At 43.5% G+C, this 17,638-nt stretch overlaps 1 protein-coding gene across 1 annotated transcript in view; it reads left to right on the plus strand.

Moving 5' to 3' along the window:
• The first annotated feature begins 15,254 nt into the window (after positions 1–15,254).
• CDK14 (cyclin dependent kinase 14) overlaps positions 15,255–17,638 on the plus strand; it is a 311,039-nt gene continuing 308,655 nt past the window's right edge. The window contains exon 1 of the mRNA XM_008494133.2: positions 15,255–15,749. Within this exon, the coding sequence (XP_008492355.1) occupies positions 15,659–15,749 (91 nt within the window). The 5' untranslated portion in view covers positions 15,255–15,658. The remainder of the gene's footprint in view (positions 15,750–17,638) is intronic.

The raw sequence follows: 17,638 nt of genomic DNA on the forward strand, positions 1-17,638 counted from the left end.
GGTTATCACTTATATGAAATGTCAAGCTGGGCATCAAATACTGTGCAATTTTGCTTACTCATTTAAAGACAATATTATTAATTAAATGAGGTTTTTGTTGGCAGCAGCCTTGAACCACAACAGAAAATTCAAAAGTCCCCAAGTATTCTCCAGACTTTTCAGATTATTTAACCTTTTTAATTTTTTTTTCTGTGTTCACTGGAGCAATTAATTTGATGGAAATTATCCTAATTTAAAGGATATTTATTAACTGCAGCCTTCTCTGCTTTCCCTTATTGTCAGTATTTCTATCTTTTACAGAAATACTGGATTTGGCTTGTCGGTAGAACAGCTGCTACCCTACATATTTCAGTGGAGCCACAAATAATTGGGAAAAGTACGTAAAGTGTGGCATTTTGTGACTAAAGTATAATAGTTTCCAGAATATTCCTAAAGCTGATTTTCTGCTTGTGCCTCTTGACAGAATCCTCTGATGCCATTTCCCATATGCTGCATAAGGTCATGATTTTGATACCTTCAAACAAAAGCCAAAACCTATAGATCCTTCGCTTATTTTAATGGCTTTTCATGGTTTATACTCAGCCTCTTGCTGAGCAAACACTTTTAGTCTTTGTTGTGGCATCATTAATGCTTAGTATTGGCACAAAGGGAGCAAATGTATAAAAGATAAGAAGTGTCCATTGGCTTTCAAGGCAAGTTTTGTCAGCTCCATGTCATCTTCATGCCTAGGTCTTTGTGTCATGGATCTATGCTTCAAGTAAATGTGAGTATGAGTTCAAGTGCATTTGTCATCACTATCACACTAGTTTAAAAAAAAATTGCTTTCTTTTCTTATGCTGAATTGCTACAACAGATACTAAATGTCAGAGATAAGAAGAAAATTCTTTGCTCCACTCTGATTTTCTTTGCTGCTTTAAGCCACAGTGAAGTAGTGAAGGTTGGGTAGTGTGCAAGCAGTGAATGAACAAAACCATCCATGAATGGGAAAAGTTGTGAAGGGAGGCAAAAAGGAATAGAATGAGAGGAAACAAGAGAGCAGTGGTCAAAAAATGGTGTTTCCTTTTGCACATCTTTCATGAGATTTGCTTTTGTAATATTTTACATCCTGTCACCTTAAGTAGAAATCAAAATACACCATTACGTAATGTTGCCATATCAAACATTCCCAGGTTACTTCACTTGCTGTATCAATAACCAGCCTTAGTGTTTATAGGAAGTGGCTGAAAATCCTGAACTTCCCTGACCTAGCTTACACCATTTACAAAGAAACTACTTAGTGGTGCCTTATGTGAGCTTCCACAAACCAGGAAAGGCAGACAGTAGGTTCAGACCTAGAAAACTGCCAGTAGATTTCAGCAGCTTAACAAGTTTATCATCATTCCATCTTCTGATGGAATGTCTTGACCATCATATATTATTAATCAAATGTTGGAGTGACTTTTCTCTTGCTGATGTAGCAATTGCTTCTCAACAAGAAAAAGTAATAGAGGGCAGAGTTTCTGAGCTGTCACTTTGAGTCAAGTGCTTGCATGGCAGATAAATGGGTGATGGAATAAGCAAAGTCACTTTGAGAACCTTGTAAGCTTGAATCTGTTTGTGTATTAACATGATGAAGTGAGATGCAGGATGAAGATAAAGTTATTTGCAGTCAGTCCAGAGATGAGGGGTTTTTGGTTTTTAATTTTTTAACTTTGACCTTCAGTTCAGTCTGTGCAAAGAGCTGTCAGGTAGCAGTGCAGCAAAAAGGATTAGGAAATGTTTAATTACCCCAAATTAAGGTGGATTTTCATAGCACTGTTTTGGTCACAGTTCCTGAGCTAACTACATTTCTGACCTGCAACTCAAGGGCAACCTTTCTTATATCTCTGTCACCTGGCTTGAAATAGAAGCAGGCACTTCATGTCCTCAGACCAGCCCTAGTTACTTATTTCCCATGCATCAGTTCAGGAATCACACACACATACTACTCTTGCCCTCAAGGAGAGTGTCCTTCAAGCTCCCATTGCTACTTTTCATTACCTCTTTTGCCTTTGTATGAACAAACAGATCACCTTGTAAGTCCTCAGCTGTGGCAAAACAGAGTTTGCAGCTTTTTGGGTTAACACCCAAGGTGGTAGTTTTGCATCTTGTATTGCAGAAGCATCGAAGTTTTCTTCAATGCAGCAGTCTTCGTCCTGTATGTTCTTGAAGTTCCACTGATCTAGATCACAACTGAGTGAATGCAGATCAGTTAATCACTGGTCAACCAAGATCAGTGTGGAAAATAGTGTGGCTTTTGCAAAGGGAAATCTTCCCTCTCTGATCTCACCAGAGCTCTAGGAAGATGCCACTGAGCACATAGATAAAATACATCTCTTGAGTATCATACAGCAGGGTTTTCAAAAAGCCTTTGACAATACTGTACACCAGGTGTTACTGAAGAACCAAATTTGTCTGAAAGCTTGCTAAAAAAGAGAGCAAATAATTTGTCAGAATGGAGATCAGTGAGCTGCAGGGTGTCCCAAGGACAGGTATTGGAACTCAGCATCATGGTGACCTAGAGACATGGTGTGTAGCGAGGTCTCCAAGTCTGCTGCTGATAATGTAGGACCAGTTGAAGTCTGTGGCAAGATGTCAAAAAGCTGAGTAGGTGGGCAGGGGAGCCTCAGTACAGAAAAATGCAATGCAGCTGAGGAAAAACACTAGCACTGTGTGATGCCAAACTTGGAACCAGAATCTGCAGCTCAGATCTGAGAGTCATTGCTGACAAGTCTCTAAAATCATTCTGCAGTCAAAAAAACCTGACAGAGTACTGAGTGTCAGTAAGGAATGAAAGGTGTTGGATTGTTGCTACATTAAATCTTTTGCATTATGAGGAGAGCCTGAAGGGTTGGAGCTCTTCAAACTCTAGAGAGAGAGACTGATGAGAGTGAAATGAGTGTTTCACAGAAATCAAGGTGATGGATAAGGTGAGTATAAAACTGTAATCCCACATGATACCAGCACTAGGATACACTCAGTGAAACTAGCACATCAGTTTGAAATAAATATACTGCTCCTGGACCTTGCTGCTGCAGGGGGATGGAGACAGAGACAGTGTCTGGAGGTTCAAAAATGAGTTATAAAACTCCTGGACAGCTAGTCCTCTTTAGTGAGAGCCACTAAAAGGATTCTGCAGACTCTTGGTATCATTCATAAAATTGTGGATCAGGGAGAGTGCAAGGGGAATGGACTACAAAGTTTTAATTTTCTCCTAAAAAGCAATTTCTTTTTGCCACTGACCTCTAAATAATTTTCTTTACAAGCACTTTATAGCTTATTTTAAAAAACATGTTTTGTGACAGAGCTGACACTTGCAACAGACCAGTGAAATGCTTTGATGCATCTGTAGAATCCCAAAAAGAATATTTGTCTCACAACAGTTGCCCTGACAAAGTGGACACTGTGCTTGGGTGGAGGCCTCATTGGATAATCCATCTGGACTCTGTTCTCTCAAGGAGAGACCCCCATTTGGGGAACCACCCTGATAGGGCCCTATTCTCACAGGAGCAGCCCCTCCTTTAGTGGCCATCCTGATAAGCTGAACACTGTCCTTGCAAGGGGAGCTCTGTCTGATGGCCACCCTGACAGGCAGGACACTGTCCTTGTTTGATAAGAGACAGGGGCAGGAGAGCTGCACCCTGCGGAGGCAGAGTGACATCTTGTGCATGCCCATGGTAAGGCCACTGGAGAGGGCATGTGCAGAAAAATAAGGGTTATTGCTGTGTCATCCCATCTGGAGGGTCCCAAGTGGCAACACCTGGCTGTGCAAGATATGCCAACCCCCCAAAAAAGGTGGGGTCAGGCGGCATAAAAGAGGCACACTTGAAATGCTGGATGTGTGCCTGCCATCCAAGGACCTGAACTTCCTACCAAGATCATCGCTGGATCCAAAGGTGGGGATACCTTTTTTTCTCTCTTTCTGTGTCTGTTTCTAACCTCATCTAGGCACATGAGGGTAACATAGTTTCTAACTTTGTTGTTTTACTCCCTGTTGCTTTGTTAAATTTTGTTAGTTGTAACCTGTTCTTTTGACAACTTCCTTAAATTTTGCTGAATTGTAATCCATTGCTTTGAAAGTACCATCATTTATAATTCTGCTAGGTGTAATCTCAAGTGCTTTATAATCTCACTCACTTTCAAGTAAAGTTGTGTTTTTATACAACTCCTGGGTAATAACCTTACTCCTGAGTACCACGCAGAGAATTCCCAAACTTAATCTGCTGAATGGGTTGTTAAAGGAGATTAATTAGAAGAGGAGAAGGATTGAGCCCAGCTGCACCAAGGCTCCTTTCTGAGGGAGTTTAGAAAGCAAGGGGGTCCAGTCTGAATCTCCCTGAGTCAACCCCCGCTCTGAGGACCCCTACCCATGCCCACTCTGTGGGAGCTGATATTTTGTTTGGCCCCCACACCTGGGGAGCTGTGCTCATTTTGTGAGATGTGACAGCGCTGCACCCACCCTGTGGGGTGTGACAGCATCAAATGTAGAATATGATGGTTGGCCAAAGCTGCCCAGGCTGATGCTATTCCAAAACTGGCAATTAAAATCATTGGGTGCAGCAAATCCCATAGCATAAGGGGTTTTTTGCCTCTTAAAGCTGAAAAGATGAGTAAAGAGATAGTATAAAATCCTATCCCTGGGAGGACTTTGGAGAATCCCTTTTTCAGTGGGTTGATTTCCTGAGACCAGCTGCACTTTGTTCAGGGGCTTTGCTCTGGGCTGCAGTGCTCAGTGCTAACCCTTCCTAAGTCTTACCTCTATATTTCAACACTCTGTTTATGTGTGTAAAAATATTACTGTCCTTTAAATCATTTCTTTTTACATAAGTTGTAATAGTTCCAGTTACTCATCCTATATTTCTGTAAGTGGCATGAAAACCCTAATGACCCAATTAGAATGTTAATAATATGGTAAAAATGCCTATTAAACCAAGCAAAGGAATATTTTACAAAGCTCTTAATAGTAGGAAGTAGACATGATAGTAGAAGAGGGAGAATAGATACATGAGGGTTATTAAATGCAGATAACACGGTACTTTCTAAATTGAACTTCAAAGGACTCTGCCCAGTTTATTAATGTAATTACTTATACAAAAAATTATCAAAATATAATAATTAAGAATTTTATCTATACAATATGTTATCTCTCTAGTTCTCAGATTGAAATTAAAAAGAACACAAATAGTTACAAGAATTCAGGAGCTCACTTACTTTCATGTTTGTATGACATTTAAAATATTTCTAGATCATTTGTTGAAGTGTATTATAAATCAGATTTAAATAGTGGAAGATGGGAATCTCTTTGCTTTCTTTTGGAAGAATACATGATTACAGTAATGTTTTCAGACACATATTCCTGGATTTAGCAACTTAAATGCTAACTTCCTCTGCCTCAGAGAGGGAGTTTATAAACCAAGTTTATAAATCAAGAGTTTATAAACCATGGGGGTGGGGTGAATAATTGGAACTTCAGCTCCTTTTGCTCACCTATACTTCAAGGTAAGTTCTGCCGTGTAGTGACTTTGGGAGTGTTCTCCTTTTGCCTCAGTCTGTATTGTTTTGTCTTAAACTACTCCAAGTTTATTGGCATGCCCTGACTGGGCCCTCCTCTTTCTTCCCTATGTCAGCAGCAGAAGCAGGGATGGCCACGTGGTGTGTTGGTACAGAGCCTTCTGATGGCTGAAAATCAATCACCTGGGGAGGAGCAGGATGAATTTTCAGTGGGGTCAGTTCCCTGAACTGGTTCATGGGCCCAGCACCAGCCTTGGTGCCACTTGGTTGGGGGAGGAGCAGAGCGTGCAGCTGCCTGTACATCACTTGACCTCAGCAGCCAGGGAACCATGTGACAAAAAAAAGCACAGTGACGGCTTAAGTCACAAGCCAAGATTTTTTTTCAAAAGAAGATTTTTTTAACTTTGGAAAACACGAATATATAAACTTTGCCAATATACATAGATATATCGGAATGTATTCAATTCCCCCAACATAGACATCACCAAATCTGGTGATAAGACAGTCCTGTGATGGACTCAGATCCTAAATAGAATGAAATTGTTCAACAATATTGGTTTTAATCATTGCATTGGGTATTACTTTTCTTAAATGAGTATCACAAGGGAACTGGCATTTGAAGGAGTACATAATTAGATAAGGATGTGAAGCAAAAAAAAGGAACCATAAGCCTGTGTCTTTTATTACAAATTTACATCCTAACATACTTTTCAGTATACCAAACAGATTAAAAAATTTATTTTTTTCCTTTTATCTCCTAGTTGCATCACCTGATGAACTCTAGTTCTTAAATGCAGATATTTTACTTTAGCCAAATAAGGAGAGACAAAAATATATTTAATGAAGGAGCATATGGAAGCATCATGGAGCATAACTTGGGAATTGTGACTTTCAGTAAGAATCAATGTATCTGGTAACTTTTTGACCCATTTTGAACACAGGAAAGCAAATCATCTTTACAAGTTCATCTCAGAAGATCTATGACATAAACCTGTTCTCATTTACTTATTATGAAAGCTGCTCAGCTGGACAGAAGGTAAGATGCAGCCCTGAGCTGTTTGTCAGCACTGGGACTGATACTGACATCAAACACAGCCCATGAATCACAGCAGGTGAATGCTGTGTTTGAAAAGACTGATGATCTTTGGACAGCACTGCACCTCAGATAGCCCTGCTAGGTCACTGGCTATCACTTTCCAAGGCCAACCTCTAATTCTCAGTGTAAAAGGTGAAAAAAATAAAGGGGTGCTGTGGAATCATCCTGTTTCTAGTAACAAACAATAAAAAAGCACATTTAGATGCCAGCAGCTGAAACTGAATTTTACTAAATAAGAGAAAATGTCTGTTCCTGTACAATATGGGACATGGTTTAGTGGTGGATTTGTCAGTGCTCGATTAACAGTTAGACTTGATGATCTTAAAAGTCTTTTCCAACCATAATTATTCTATGATTCTGGACAACATCTGGAGCTGCAGAACCCTCTGAGGGAAGCAGGAGGTCCATGTGGTTGCTGTGCCTTGGAGCACCTTGGAGAAGGGTCTAGTGTGTGGTGATGATTGGGCACTGCAGTAGTGCTGATCTCAGTAGTGCTGATCTGAGTCAAAAATGATCAACAACCTAGAAAGAGCCAGCACCAGGGCTATCTCTATCATGTAGTAAGGAAATATCAAGAAGTTATCTGAGAGGTTTGTGTCACTACTGAAGAGTTCTTTTTGTGATGCAGCTGACTGTAGCTAAGGATAGCTTCCTTTTCCTTGAAGCACTATGTCCTTTGCCTCCTAATCTGTTTTATCCTTAAGAATGCCCAGAATATACCTCTACCTCTTCTGCTTGATAGTCTTTTCCCTCTGCTATCACTCTAGTGCTGAGAATCTTTTTGTGAGGACATGGGTTCTCTCACTATCAATTGAGAAATAGAGTGATACAGTTTCATACAGTATAAGGTTCATTTCTGGCAATGTATCTGTGAACTGGAGGATCTAGGTGAAAAGGTAGGTCTAAGGCAATAGAGATTTTGTCTCACTTAATTGGGCTGGAGGAATGAGGGCTCAGGGTCACCTCCTTTGGGATGCTTGGAGCACAACATGCAATTATGAGAGGCTTGTATTGTGAACTTGGAAAGCTGGAATTATCAGGGGTTTTCCTTAGGACTGTATAACCCACAAAATATTTTTTTCCTTGAAAGACATTTTTCTTGACTCTGTCAACTGAAGCTTTTGCTAGTAAAAAAATACCCTGCAGGGAATTTGCCTTGGGAATTGCTCTTGAGGGGTCTTTTTCCCTGGGTATACACATTTATTCATATTGTGTATCACTTCGTATAAATCTTAGAGATATACATCTGTTCTGGATGGTTGTACTTGCAAGAGGAATTTCAGAAATATTCTAAATACTTTAGCAAGCAATGTGGGATCACTTGCTTTCTAAACTCTTACTATATTAAGCTGAATCACACTGAAAGTCCCGTCCATTTTATCACCATCTATAGGTGTCTCCTTATAAAGGAGAAACATGAAATACAGATTCTGGAAAAAGCTATAAAAGCAAATGAAGTCTTGCTAGAGTACCTTGTCACTGGTTATTTTTTCTTCTATCAACTCAGAAATAAAACTGGGAATTAGTCATTAATTGTCTATTTTCATCAGTTAGATAAAGAGTTTAGGTACTTAATTTAAAGCTTGATGTTAGCTAGCATGGATGCATTTAATGTCAGTAAGACAAATAATCAAAAGTTACAAACGTTGAATAAAGTTAGTTGTAGGACTGCATGTGTATTGGGATGAGTTAATTACTGATGCAAGCAGACATAACTTTCAACAATCCATGTTTAGATATAGACCACCAACAATAATGAATATGATAAGTCAGCGAGGTACTAAGACCTCTTAATATTATTAAATTGTGAAGCTGCTGTGCACTTCTGGCTGGCAGCTCTACAGAGATGACTCAGGTCTTCCTCTCTGCACTCAAATTATTTCTTTCTGCTCAGATCTCTACCTGTATCTCTGTTAACCCCTCTTGTGTGTCATCTAATGGTCCCAGTCCTCAGCCTTCCTCTCTTCATGTCATCTTCTCACCCACCTTTCTCTGACTTGCCCCTTGTCACCAGCTCAGGTACCTCAAAACTGCATGTTTTGAACAGAGCAAACCCTCCACCAAATACATCTCAACAGTTTATCATCCTGTCCTTTAGTCACCCATGGAAAGCTGTATGTTTTAAGAGGTTCTTCAAGAGGCAGTGGGATCCCAGTGAGGACTTGCTCTGCAGCAGTGGTCAGCCAGTGCCCAGGCAATGGATGACATGGAATCCAGAGAGCACAGGCTATGAGAAGTGAAATGAACTGAAATGCTATTGAATCTAATGCAGATGCTTTCTGCTGTGACTTGTTTCTTGCTAGTTTGCATGAACGACACTTCATCAGAATATCTTGTGCTGTCACCTGGCTTATAGGTCACCCACCTTGAGTTTTCACAGCACTGTCCTGACAAGATTGTCACCAGTGTCATAATTAGATGGTATGTCTGGAGTCAGTCACAAATTTAATATAATAACTTGTGCTTTTCTCCTCCTGATTTTGCAGGAGGTTTCACCTTTTAGCATTTACTCTATGAATTATTTAAAAAAATACTGGGAATTGTCACATCTAATTTTTCAAAAAGAGCCAGGCTCTTTTAGATCTGACAGCTCCTTTTTGTCCAGTGTGGCTTTTCCTCTTCCTCCATGCACCCAAAACCTCCTTCATCTCACAGATTGGCTGCCACAAGCTCCTAGCCTTCGGTTTTGACAAAGGTTCCTGGTCCTGTTTCCAAAACCTGTTTTATAGGTCATCTCTCCAGCTTCTCATCCTGATTATTTCTTTCCTGCTTTGTTTTTTTCCGCTGCCTCTTTATCTTTTGCTGCATTAAACGCCCCCGCCTTTTCTTTCCCTTTAAAACTTCTAATTACATAATTCCATGCACTTCTAAAGTTCTGCTGTGGCACCAACCTCTGCCTCTAATTAGTGTCGCCAGCTCCTGATCAGTTGAATTTTCTGTAGAATGTATTTATAATTTCTCTCTAACTCCTGGAAGCAGAGCTTTAAATGAGCACAAAGCATCTCTTTCATCTTCCTCAAAACCCCAACTTTCCTGGGAAATATATTCTGTAATGGCACATTTGCAGTGCCTTGTTCTTCTGACTCATTTTGCAGACTGTGGGTACTACTGCTCTCCAACTATCACATCAACTCTGACAGGTCCTTCACTGCTAATTTTGACTGCAAGACTTTTGCAGCAGAGATCATATCGGGGTTGCCTGCAGGGATATCACTTCCCTCAGGCCCCTGATCACCATACAAGGCCTCTAAGCAGCAAACAGAGCCTATACTGCTCCTGCTGTCATCAAACCTGGACTGAGAGATCTGGAGCACTGGTTTGTGTCAACTATGAAAACCAAATATCCGCAAGCTAGCAGTGAAGGAGAGCTCTCAGTTGTTAATTTGTGGTCCTTTATTTTGTGCTGTTCTTCGTTACCACAGTGATAGAAACTAAATAAAACTGGAAGATACAGTTTCTGAAATCTTTCCTAAGTGGAGACCGGCATGTAGGTTGAATTTTTTCTAGCTGGCTTTGGTGCTGATTTTGGGATAGAGCTGAGTAGAAAGAATAAGTGATGGTTGAATATATGCCTGGAGTCTATATAGATTTTAATTTTAAAGGGCTGATCTCCATTTTGACAAAGCAGCTTTTCACATATATCCCCTGCATCGCTTCATCTGAGGGTGGTGGTGAGAAATTGCCTTCTACTTGGCTTACAAAATTATCAAAATTATCTTCCTTTTCTCTTCAGTACCAGGGGTGGGGGACGTGAGCAAGTGGCTGTGCAGCACTCAGCTGCTGACCACAGTTAACACACAGCTCTGTCCTGGCTAAACCAGAAAGAGTTTGTACTTCCCTAGAAATGAAACTGTACTTGTTAAAGACACTGTGTTCCACCTGCAGCCATTTACCCCTGAAGTGGTGGTATAAAGCAAGAACAAAACAGAAAATAAGTGACCCCACAATGAAATAAAGTGACCACGAGACGGTACTGGAGAGGTAAAACCATAGGTGGTTCAGCAGGTCAATTCTAACCAGCAGCTGGCTCTAAGGTACCAGGAAAACCAGGCTCTTCCAAGTGCACCATTGGAACAGCATACATGTGAGTCCTAACTCATCCCTTCCTACTCCATGGGGCAGGGCCTGGAAACAGCAGACAGGCTGGAGAGGCAACATCTGAGCCTGTTTGCCCTCCATTCATCAGCAGGGATGTATTGAATATCAATGGGGCAATTTCCACAGGTTAATAAAACCTGGGATGATTTAATAAAAATCACTTATAAGGTAATATTTGATACACCAGCTTTGAGAGCTTTTTGGGGGGACAAGTTTCGATGTGGACGTAGATTACACAGGCACTATTCTCCTGTTATTGCTGAAGTTTAATTTTTGTCACTAATGCATTTTGCTAGTAGAGCTTAAAGGTCATGTCCCAAAGGATATGGCACAGTTTGTGCTAGCAGAGCCTGGCTTTCTCCTTGGATAACAGTCATCTTGGATTGAGTATTACTAGAGGACGAGTGAAAGTGAGATTGAAGGGGGAGGGGGAGGAAGGGGGCTGTTATGTGGCTTTACATCCATCTTCATCACCAGAGGGTCACGAAAGGATTGCTGTGTTAACATGCCACACAGCTCCCAGCACTCCTGTCCCAGACATGGCAGCAGAGAGAGATCTTTTCAAGGTGAGCAGACTGGCCTAATGAAGAACATCTCCAGCCAGGGTGATTTATGAAGATGTACTTTGTACCAACAGCAGAAAGCCTGGCAAGACTGTGCTCTCCCTAGAGGAGTTCTGCTGCCTATTTCATCCCCCAGAGAGCCTTGCTGCTCTCCCTGGGCAAGCCCTCCCAGGTGAGCCTCTCTCCTGGTAACATTCCCAACATTAACTATCTCTTCCACAAACACACACTGCTTGTTTATGTGCTCCTAAGGTTTCTGAAATTCAAACACTTGGCCCAGGAATGTAACTTAAGTATATTGCCTTTCAAGAGCCCCTAAGGAGAAATGATGGGGATGGGTGGAGGGGGGGCAAACACTGGGATTTAGCGAGACCTCAGACCACATAAAATCACTTTGTAAAATCACCAGCAAATGCCCTGAGATCTGCAAAGTGCACAGCTCTGCATTACGCTCTGAGCCACCATCTGCACCACACATCACGGATTTATTTTTTGTCGTCTCATCTTACCCTGCAAGTAATGAATAGGGTAAACGTGGCTGCCCCATCTGCAGCAAGGAGATTGCTGGCACACCCCGTGCTCCAGGCCCATGACCGCACTGCTTATAGCCTCAAACAATATGTTATTTTACACAATAATGAACAAACTGCCAGCCCTGCTGTCTCCCCTTCTTCAGAAATAACAAACCTAGCCATACCTCAGTGCGAAACATTGAAAGGATTAGGCTGGCTCTGGCTTGCATGGAAGTGAATGTTTCCTGTTGTCCAACTTGCAAGTGGTATCTTGGCAAATATTTTCCCTGCACTTGATAATTCTTACATCTGCGGAGTGATTCAGCATGACTCAGTGGCAGCAGCAGAGGTCAGATTTGTACTGAATCCTTACCATAGCCAGGCAAGGAAATGCTGGGGTCATAAAGTAACTGTAGGCAGGTTTTTATTCAGGGTGTATATTCAGGGTGTATCTTTGGGGAGTCAATGTGAGAAAGGTAGTTGTACATAATGTGACTGGCTTTTATAATCCAGATGCCCCATTAAATGCAAACATGCTTTAACTTGGTAGAGGCTCGTGGAAGAAGGCAGTAAACAGCAATATTATTTAGCATTTTTTTAATGTAAATTTTCTTATGCCACAAATTGCAAGACTTAAACATAAAAACAGAGATGAAAACCTTCCCCTAAAAGGAAGTAAAACATCATCATTAGAATAGCTGCTATCTCTGTGGTTTTCTAATTATGTGTTTCTGCTTTACTGGTTTCCTGAGATGGGTGATGGAAATACAAAGAAAAATAAGAACCACCAGCTTATAAGCTTGATCAAAGCTACAAAAAGTGACTCCACATTCCTGAATTCAATGAATTTTCAACACTAGTGTCCTTGGAAACAGAAGAGGTTTGGGTGGGGGAGAGAACAAAGAAGGAATCTAACAGAAATATTTCTGCCAACTAAAGACCACTGAGGGAAGAATAACACGAATTTGCAGCATGCCGTTTGAGGATCTGTGCACAGCTTCATGCTCATCCCTCCTCTGGTGGAGAAAGTCTGTGTAATATCTCTGCGGACTGTGCAGTTTTCAGAAGATGGGGCCTGGGGTTCTCTCACTGGCACCACACTGATGTTTAATTTAGGCAAAATTTTCATTGATTTAAAAGACCCTGACATATTCTGGAGGATCACTCCTAAGCAGATGTGAAGCCAGATGCTTGTCAGAAATTCTAGGTTGCCTGTGCTTCTCTCAAAGCAAACTGCACTGCAGTAGCCTGGCAGGAGCTTGTCCTCCACAAGTTATAAAGTCATAGTTTACCTAGAAATAGAGGAAAAGTGGGAATATTGTTCCAAATTCACTAGGTGCTAGTATCTAGGCTAATTCACTAGGTAAGAGAGCATCTATCAGTTAAGCATGGTTAATTACAGGCTCCTCAGAAGCTCTCAGCTATAACCCTAATTGCTGAAAGCAAGCCACAGACCAAATAATAGCAGTGTTAGTACAAGTCTCAGCTGGGTGGCAGGGCTGCCCAGTGTGAACTGCATGCACAGAAAGTACAAAGGCCTCAAACACTAAACTTAGTTTCAGCTCCTGGACCAGAGTATTTTACTAATGATGATGACATTTTCCTCTACACTCTGAGCAGAAATACTCACCAATAGTGCATCAGATTTAAACAAAGATGAAACCAGCAACTATTATTAAGGGCTCAAATGTCACTTTCTGCAGTGACTGAATAAAATATCTAAGTGCTTGTGTCCTCCTTCCCTTTCTCCTTCTAATCTCCTTATCTTTCTTTTTAATTTTTATTTCTCCTCTCTGTCCCTGCAACATTTTGGTTTCCAGCCTTACTCAATTTCCTTCCATAACATGACACAGCCAACATAAAAAGTACCATTTAAGTCCCAATTTCAAAGATGCTAGCAGGATCAATGGGATTCACACTTTTGAAAGCCTTTTTATCAAACTGTAGATTCAGGGACTGTGCAATAGGCCATTTTACCACCATTACTGTACTGTACTATATAGCAGGACAATTCCCCATTATCATGTATGCCACAAGAGACACATGTATAAGCACATAGAGTAAATTGTAGTAGATAAGATTTCCACCTCAAGATATCACAGAATCATAGAATATGCTGAGTTGGAATGGACCCATCAGGATCATCAAGTCCAGCTCCTGTTCCTGTGTAGGGCACCCCCAGGATCACACCGTGTGCCTGAGGGCATCACCCAAAAGTTTCTTGAACTCAGGCAGGCTTGGTGTTGTAACCACTTCCCTGGGAAGCCTGTTCCACTACTCAGCTGCCCTGTAGCTGAGAAACCTTTTCCTAGCATCTAACTTAAACCTCCCCGATCCAGCTTCCTATGAGTACATAGGAACTCATGGCACACCTCTTCACTGTAATAGAAAGCTCTGATCCCAGAGTTCAGAGTTACAGATGGCTTGAACCCAGCTCACTAAACACTTGTCTAGACAAATGTGCTTCTAAAATTGAGTTAACAACTCTTAGCTTGGACTCTGTCTAATCCCAGCAAATTGCGTTAGCTATCCTCATTAAAACCCAAGTTCATTTTAACCAGATAATATGCATTAAAACACAATTTGAAACATGCAAACCTGGGCTTTAAAATGTTACCTAATATGCACTGTTCTCAAAAGTACCTATTTTTTATTTTAGAGTAGACATGGTCATCCATCTTGATGGGTTAAACTGATTTATTTTTCAATAATGTTGGTTCAATTGAGTTAACAAGATCAAAAGCTCCCAACACTCATTAAGTTGCAGGCTAAAGCACTTGAAGGCATATTATCTGGCTGTACTTGGAGATTTAAGTGGAGTCCAGGTTTCAACTTGAAGGGCTGGGTGCGTACCTAGGGCGAGGTACCCTTTTCCTACCAGCCTTGCCACAGCCCCTGGGGCAGCATCCCACCCAACGCCCACCCTGAAATTTGGCCGGGACGACGCCTTCTTCCACCGCCGAACCCACACAACTTGCACCGGCCTTTCAAAGCCTCGGCCCAAAGGAGAGCGGAGGGCTTCCTCGGCCAGCAGCAGACTTCCACCGGGCCTATTCGTTCTCCAGCCCAAACGCTCCCACACGCGTCTTCCATGCTGCCCCCCTCGTAACGTCGCCCGGTGGGGACAGCCACACGGCTCATCCGCTCGGGGCGCGCCCGCAGAGAGCCAAGGCGCCCGACCCGTCCCCAGCTTTCCCCGCCTTCCCCTTCACGCCCCCGCCGTCGCTTCCTCTCCGTCCCGCCTCCCCCCAGCAGCCGCCCGTCCCGCCGCCGGGGAAGGGCAGGGGGGGGCGGCGGCGGCAGGCGGGGGCAACGGGTGCTGCGGGGCTGGCGGGGCCCCGACTCAGCCGCCTTGCCAGCGCGGGCAGGGCAGGGCCGGCCGCCTCCCCCCGACCGCCTCCCCCCCGGCTACCTCCCCCCGGCCGCGGCGCGGAGCTCCGCTGCCCTCCCAGGCTCCTCCTCCTTCTTTCTCTGAGCGTACCCTCCTTCCCTCTCTCCCTCCCTCCCTTCGCCGGTCCCCGCAGCTCCTGGCCGGACTTTCCCTTCACCCCTCCGTCTCTCCTCGGCGCTGCTTTTCCCTCTTCGCCCTCCCCGCTGCGTCTGGCTCTGCCGGGGCAGCCCGGGGAAGAGGGGCGGGACGGGGCTATGAGCTGGGCGGTGGCGGCGGGGAGCCGAGCAGTAGCAGCAGCAGCAGCAGCAGCGACCGTGGCGTAGGGCTCCTTTCCCCGGGCGGGACCGGGGCTGTCCCGCTGCGCTCGGCGGCTCCCTGGGGCGAGGGGAGGGTGCCGGAGGGGAGCTGTATCCCCCGGAGCCAGGAGAGCAGAGGTGGCGGCTGGTGAGCGGGGAGGGGTCACCCCCCCATGTGTGACATGATCGACTCGCAGTCCGCTGAGAAGATCAGCAGGATGAAAAAGTTGCGGAGAACTTTATCAGAGAGCTTCGGCCGAATAGGTGAGTCCTGCACTGGCACTCGGCTCCCGATGGTGCTGCCCGGCGCCCCGGGGTCCCGGCGGGGGTGGCGGGGTGAACGCAGCCGGGCTGGCAGCACCCGCGGCGGCACCGGCCCTGAAAAACGTTTCCTGGGAGGAAAGCTCGGGAAAATAGCAGCTCTTTCCCGGCAGTGCTGCATAGTGAAGGAGTTAGCCCAAAATAGGCTAGAAAAAACAAACTATAAATGAGAGTTGGCTAGCGTGCTTCCATTGCCGAAGGAAAACCTTGGCAAAAAGCAAATGGTTATTTTCGTTTTGTTGCTGGTCTGGCAATTTATTTTTTTTTTTTTTTGTTCGGGCTGGACGTCATTTTAAGTTGAGGCGTGAGATGCTGAAGCAGATAAGGGCGGCCCAGTGATTTAGGAAGCCAGACAAAAGAAGCCTGTCTGTCATCGGCCGTGAAGTCTGGTCGTTCTTTCAGTGACATAAACCATCCCGAGGTTGCATTACCGGAACGCTGCTGCCAAGCATCTTATCTCCCGCTATCACCGCATCGCGTGTGGGTTTGACACCAGGTTATTTTGCAGTCGAGTTTGTTACCAAGAACAATGCCAAAGAGTTCTTGTGTGCTCAGACTGACGTTTCTCTTGCTCTTTGGCACACTGCTTAAATTCACAGTTTAGAGCCTTGATGACAGCACCAACAAGCAGCTGAACGGGGAGAGAGGGTACCTCGGAGGAGGTGCGAGGTGTCCCCGGGCTGGCTGGGCAGAGCAGCTGCAGGTAGTGCCAGAAGGCTGAGCAGTAGCCAGGGTGGGCAGGTGATGCAGAAGCCCTGGCCCTGCAGACCCACTCTCAGCGCCCTTCCAGAGCCCTCACCCATCCATTGTCCCACTGGGATGTTTTCCTTACAGTCTGGCTGGCAGACGTGGGTCAACTTTCTGAGCTGGGTCAACTTTCTGAGCTGCTTTGTCCCAGTGAGAGGATGTGAAGTGCCTGTGCTGCAGCTGTGAGCTGTGGCATTCGGTTCTCCCTCTGTAGCCCTACCAGGGAGGTGTGCTGAAAGATATGGGCATTATTTTTTCACATTGTGTATGCATTCAAGGTGCTACATTTAGCTTTTAAGGACTGCAAACTTTAAGTGCAGGATAGCATTTGAAATTGGGTGTCCTTTGTTGGCCTACTGCAAGATGAAAAAGACTTTGAAAAGCTCATTCTTCTTTGTAAACCAGATAGTTTCAAGGGTAAATGCCAAGTTTCAGTTGTGAAGCAAATGTCGAGTCATGATTATAAATTTCTACCTGCATATAAAAATAGCTTTCGCCTATCATCAGTCTTAAACTTGTAAAATGCATTTAACTTTTTTTTTATTAGGAAAAATAAAATCAGTCAGGTGTTTGGTTTGTCACATGCTTGTGTGTGCGTGCAGATACACAGACACAAAACTGTGGATGGGTTTTACTAATAGCTGAAGTCATTAACAAAGAAAATATTTTGAATGAAGATACTGCTTGTTGTAACAGTGACAGCCCTGTTAATGCCTTTTAGGGAGCAAGGCCCCTCTGGCTGGTAATTTCTGCATGATTTAGTTTTCTCTGTTGGATGATCATCTCTTTTTGTCATTTTTCACAAATTAAATAATTTTTTAGTTTCCTTGGGAGCTTTGGCCTTGTTTTAGGTACATAGATTGTTATGTCTTTCAGCTTTTATAGTTCTTCATGCATGTGTGTAGCAGTGCAGGAGTGTGGCCGGGCTCCTGGTTGGTTTGTTTGTGGTGGTTGTTTTGTGATTAAAACTCAGCTGCTGCCAGCAAACCTGTTGGATCTTCAGATGCTCTAATATTTTGATCATGATTCTGGTAAATGCACTTTGAGCTGAAAACTTTGTTATTTATCAGTATGAGATTTGAACA

Source organism: Calypte anna, chromosome 2 (assembly GCF_003957555.1).
Source record: "Calypte anna isolate BGI_N300 chromosome 2, bCalAnn1_v1.p, whole genome shotgun sequence".
Classification (NCBI taxonomy): domain Eukaryota; kingdom Metazoa; phylum Chordata; class Aves; order Apodiformes; family Trochilidae; genus Calypte; species Calypte anna.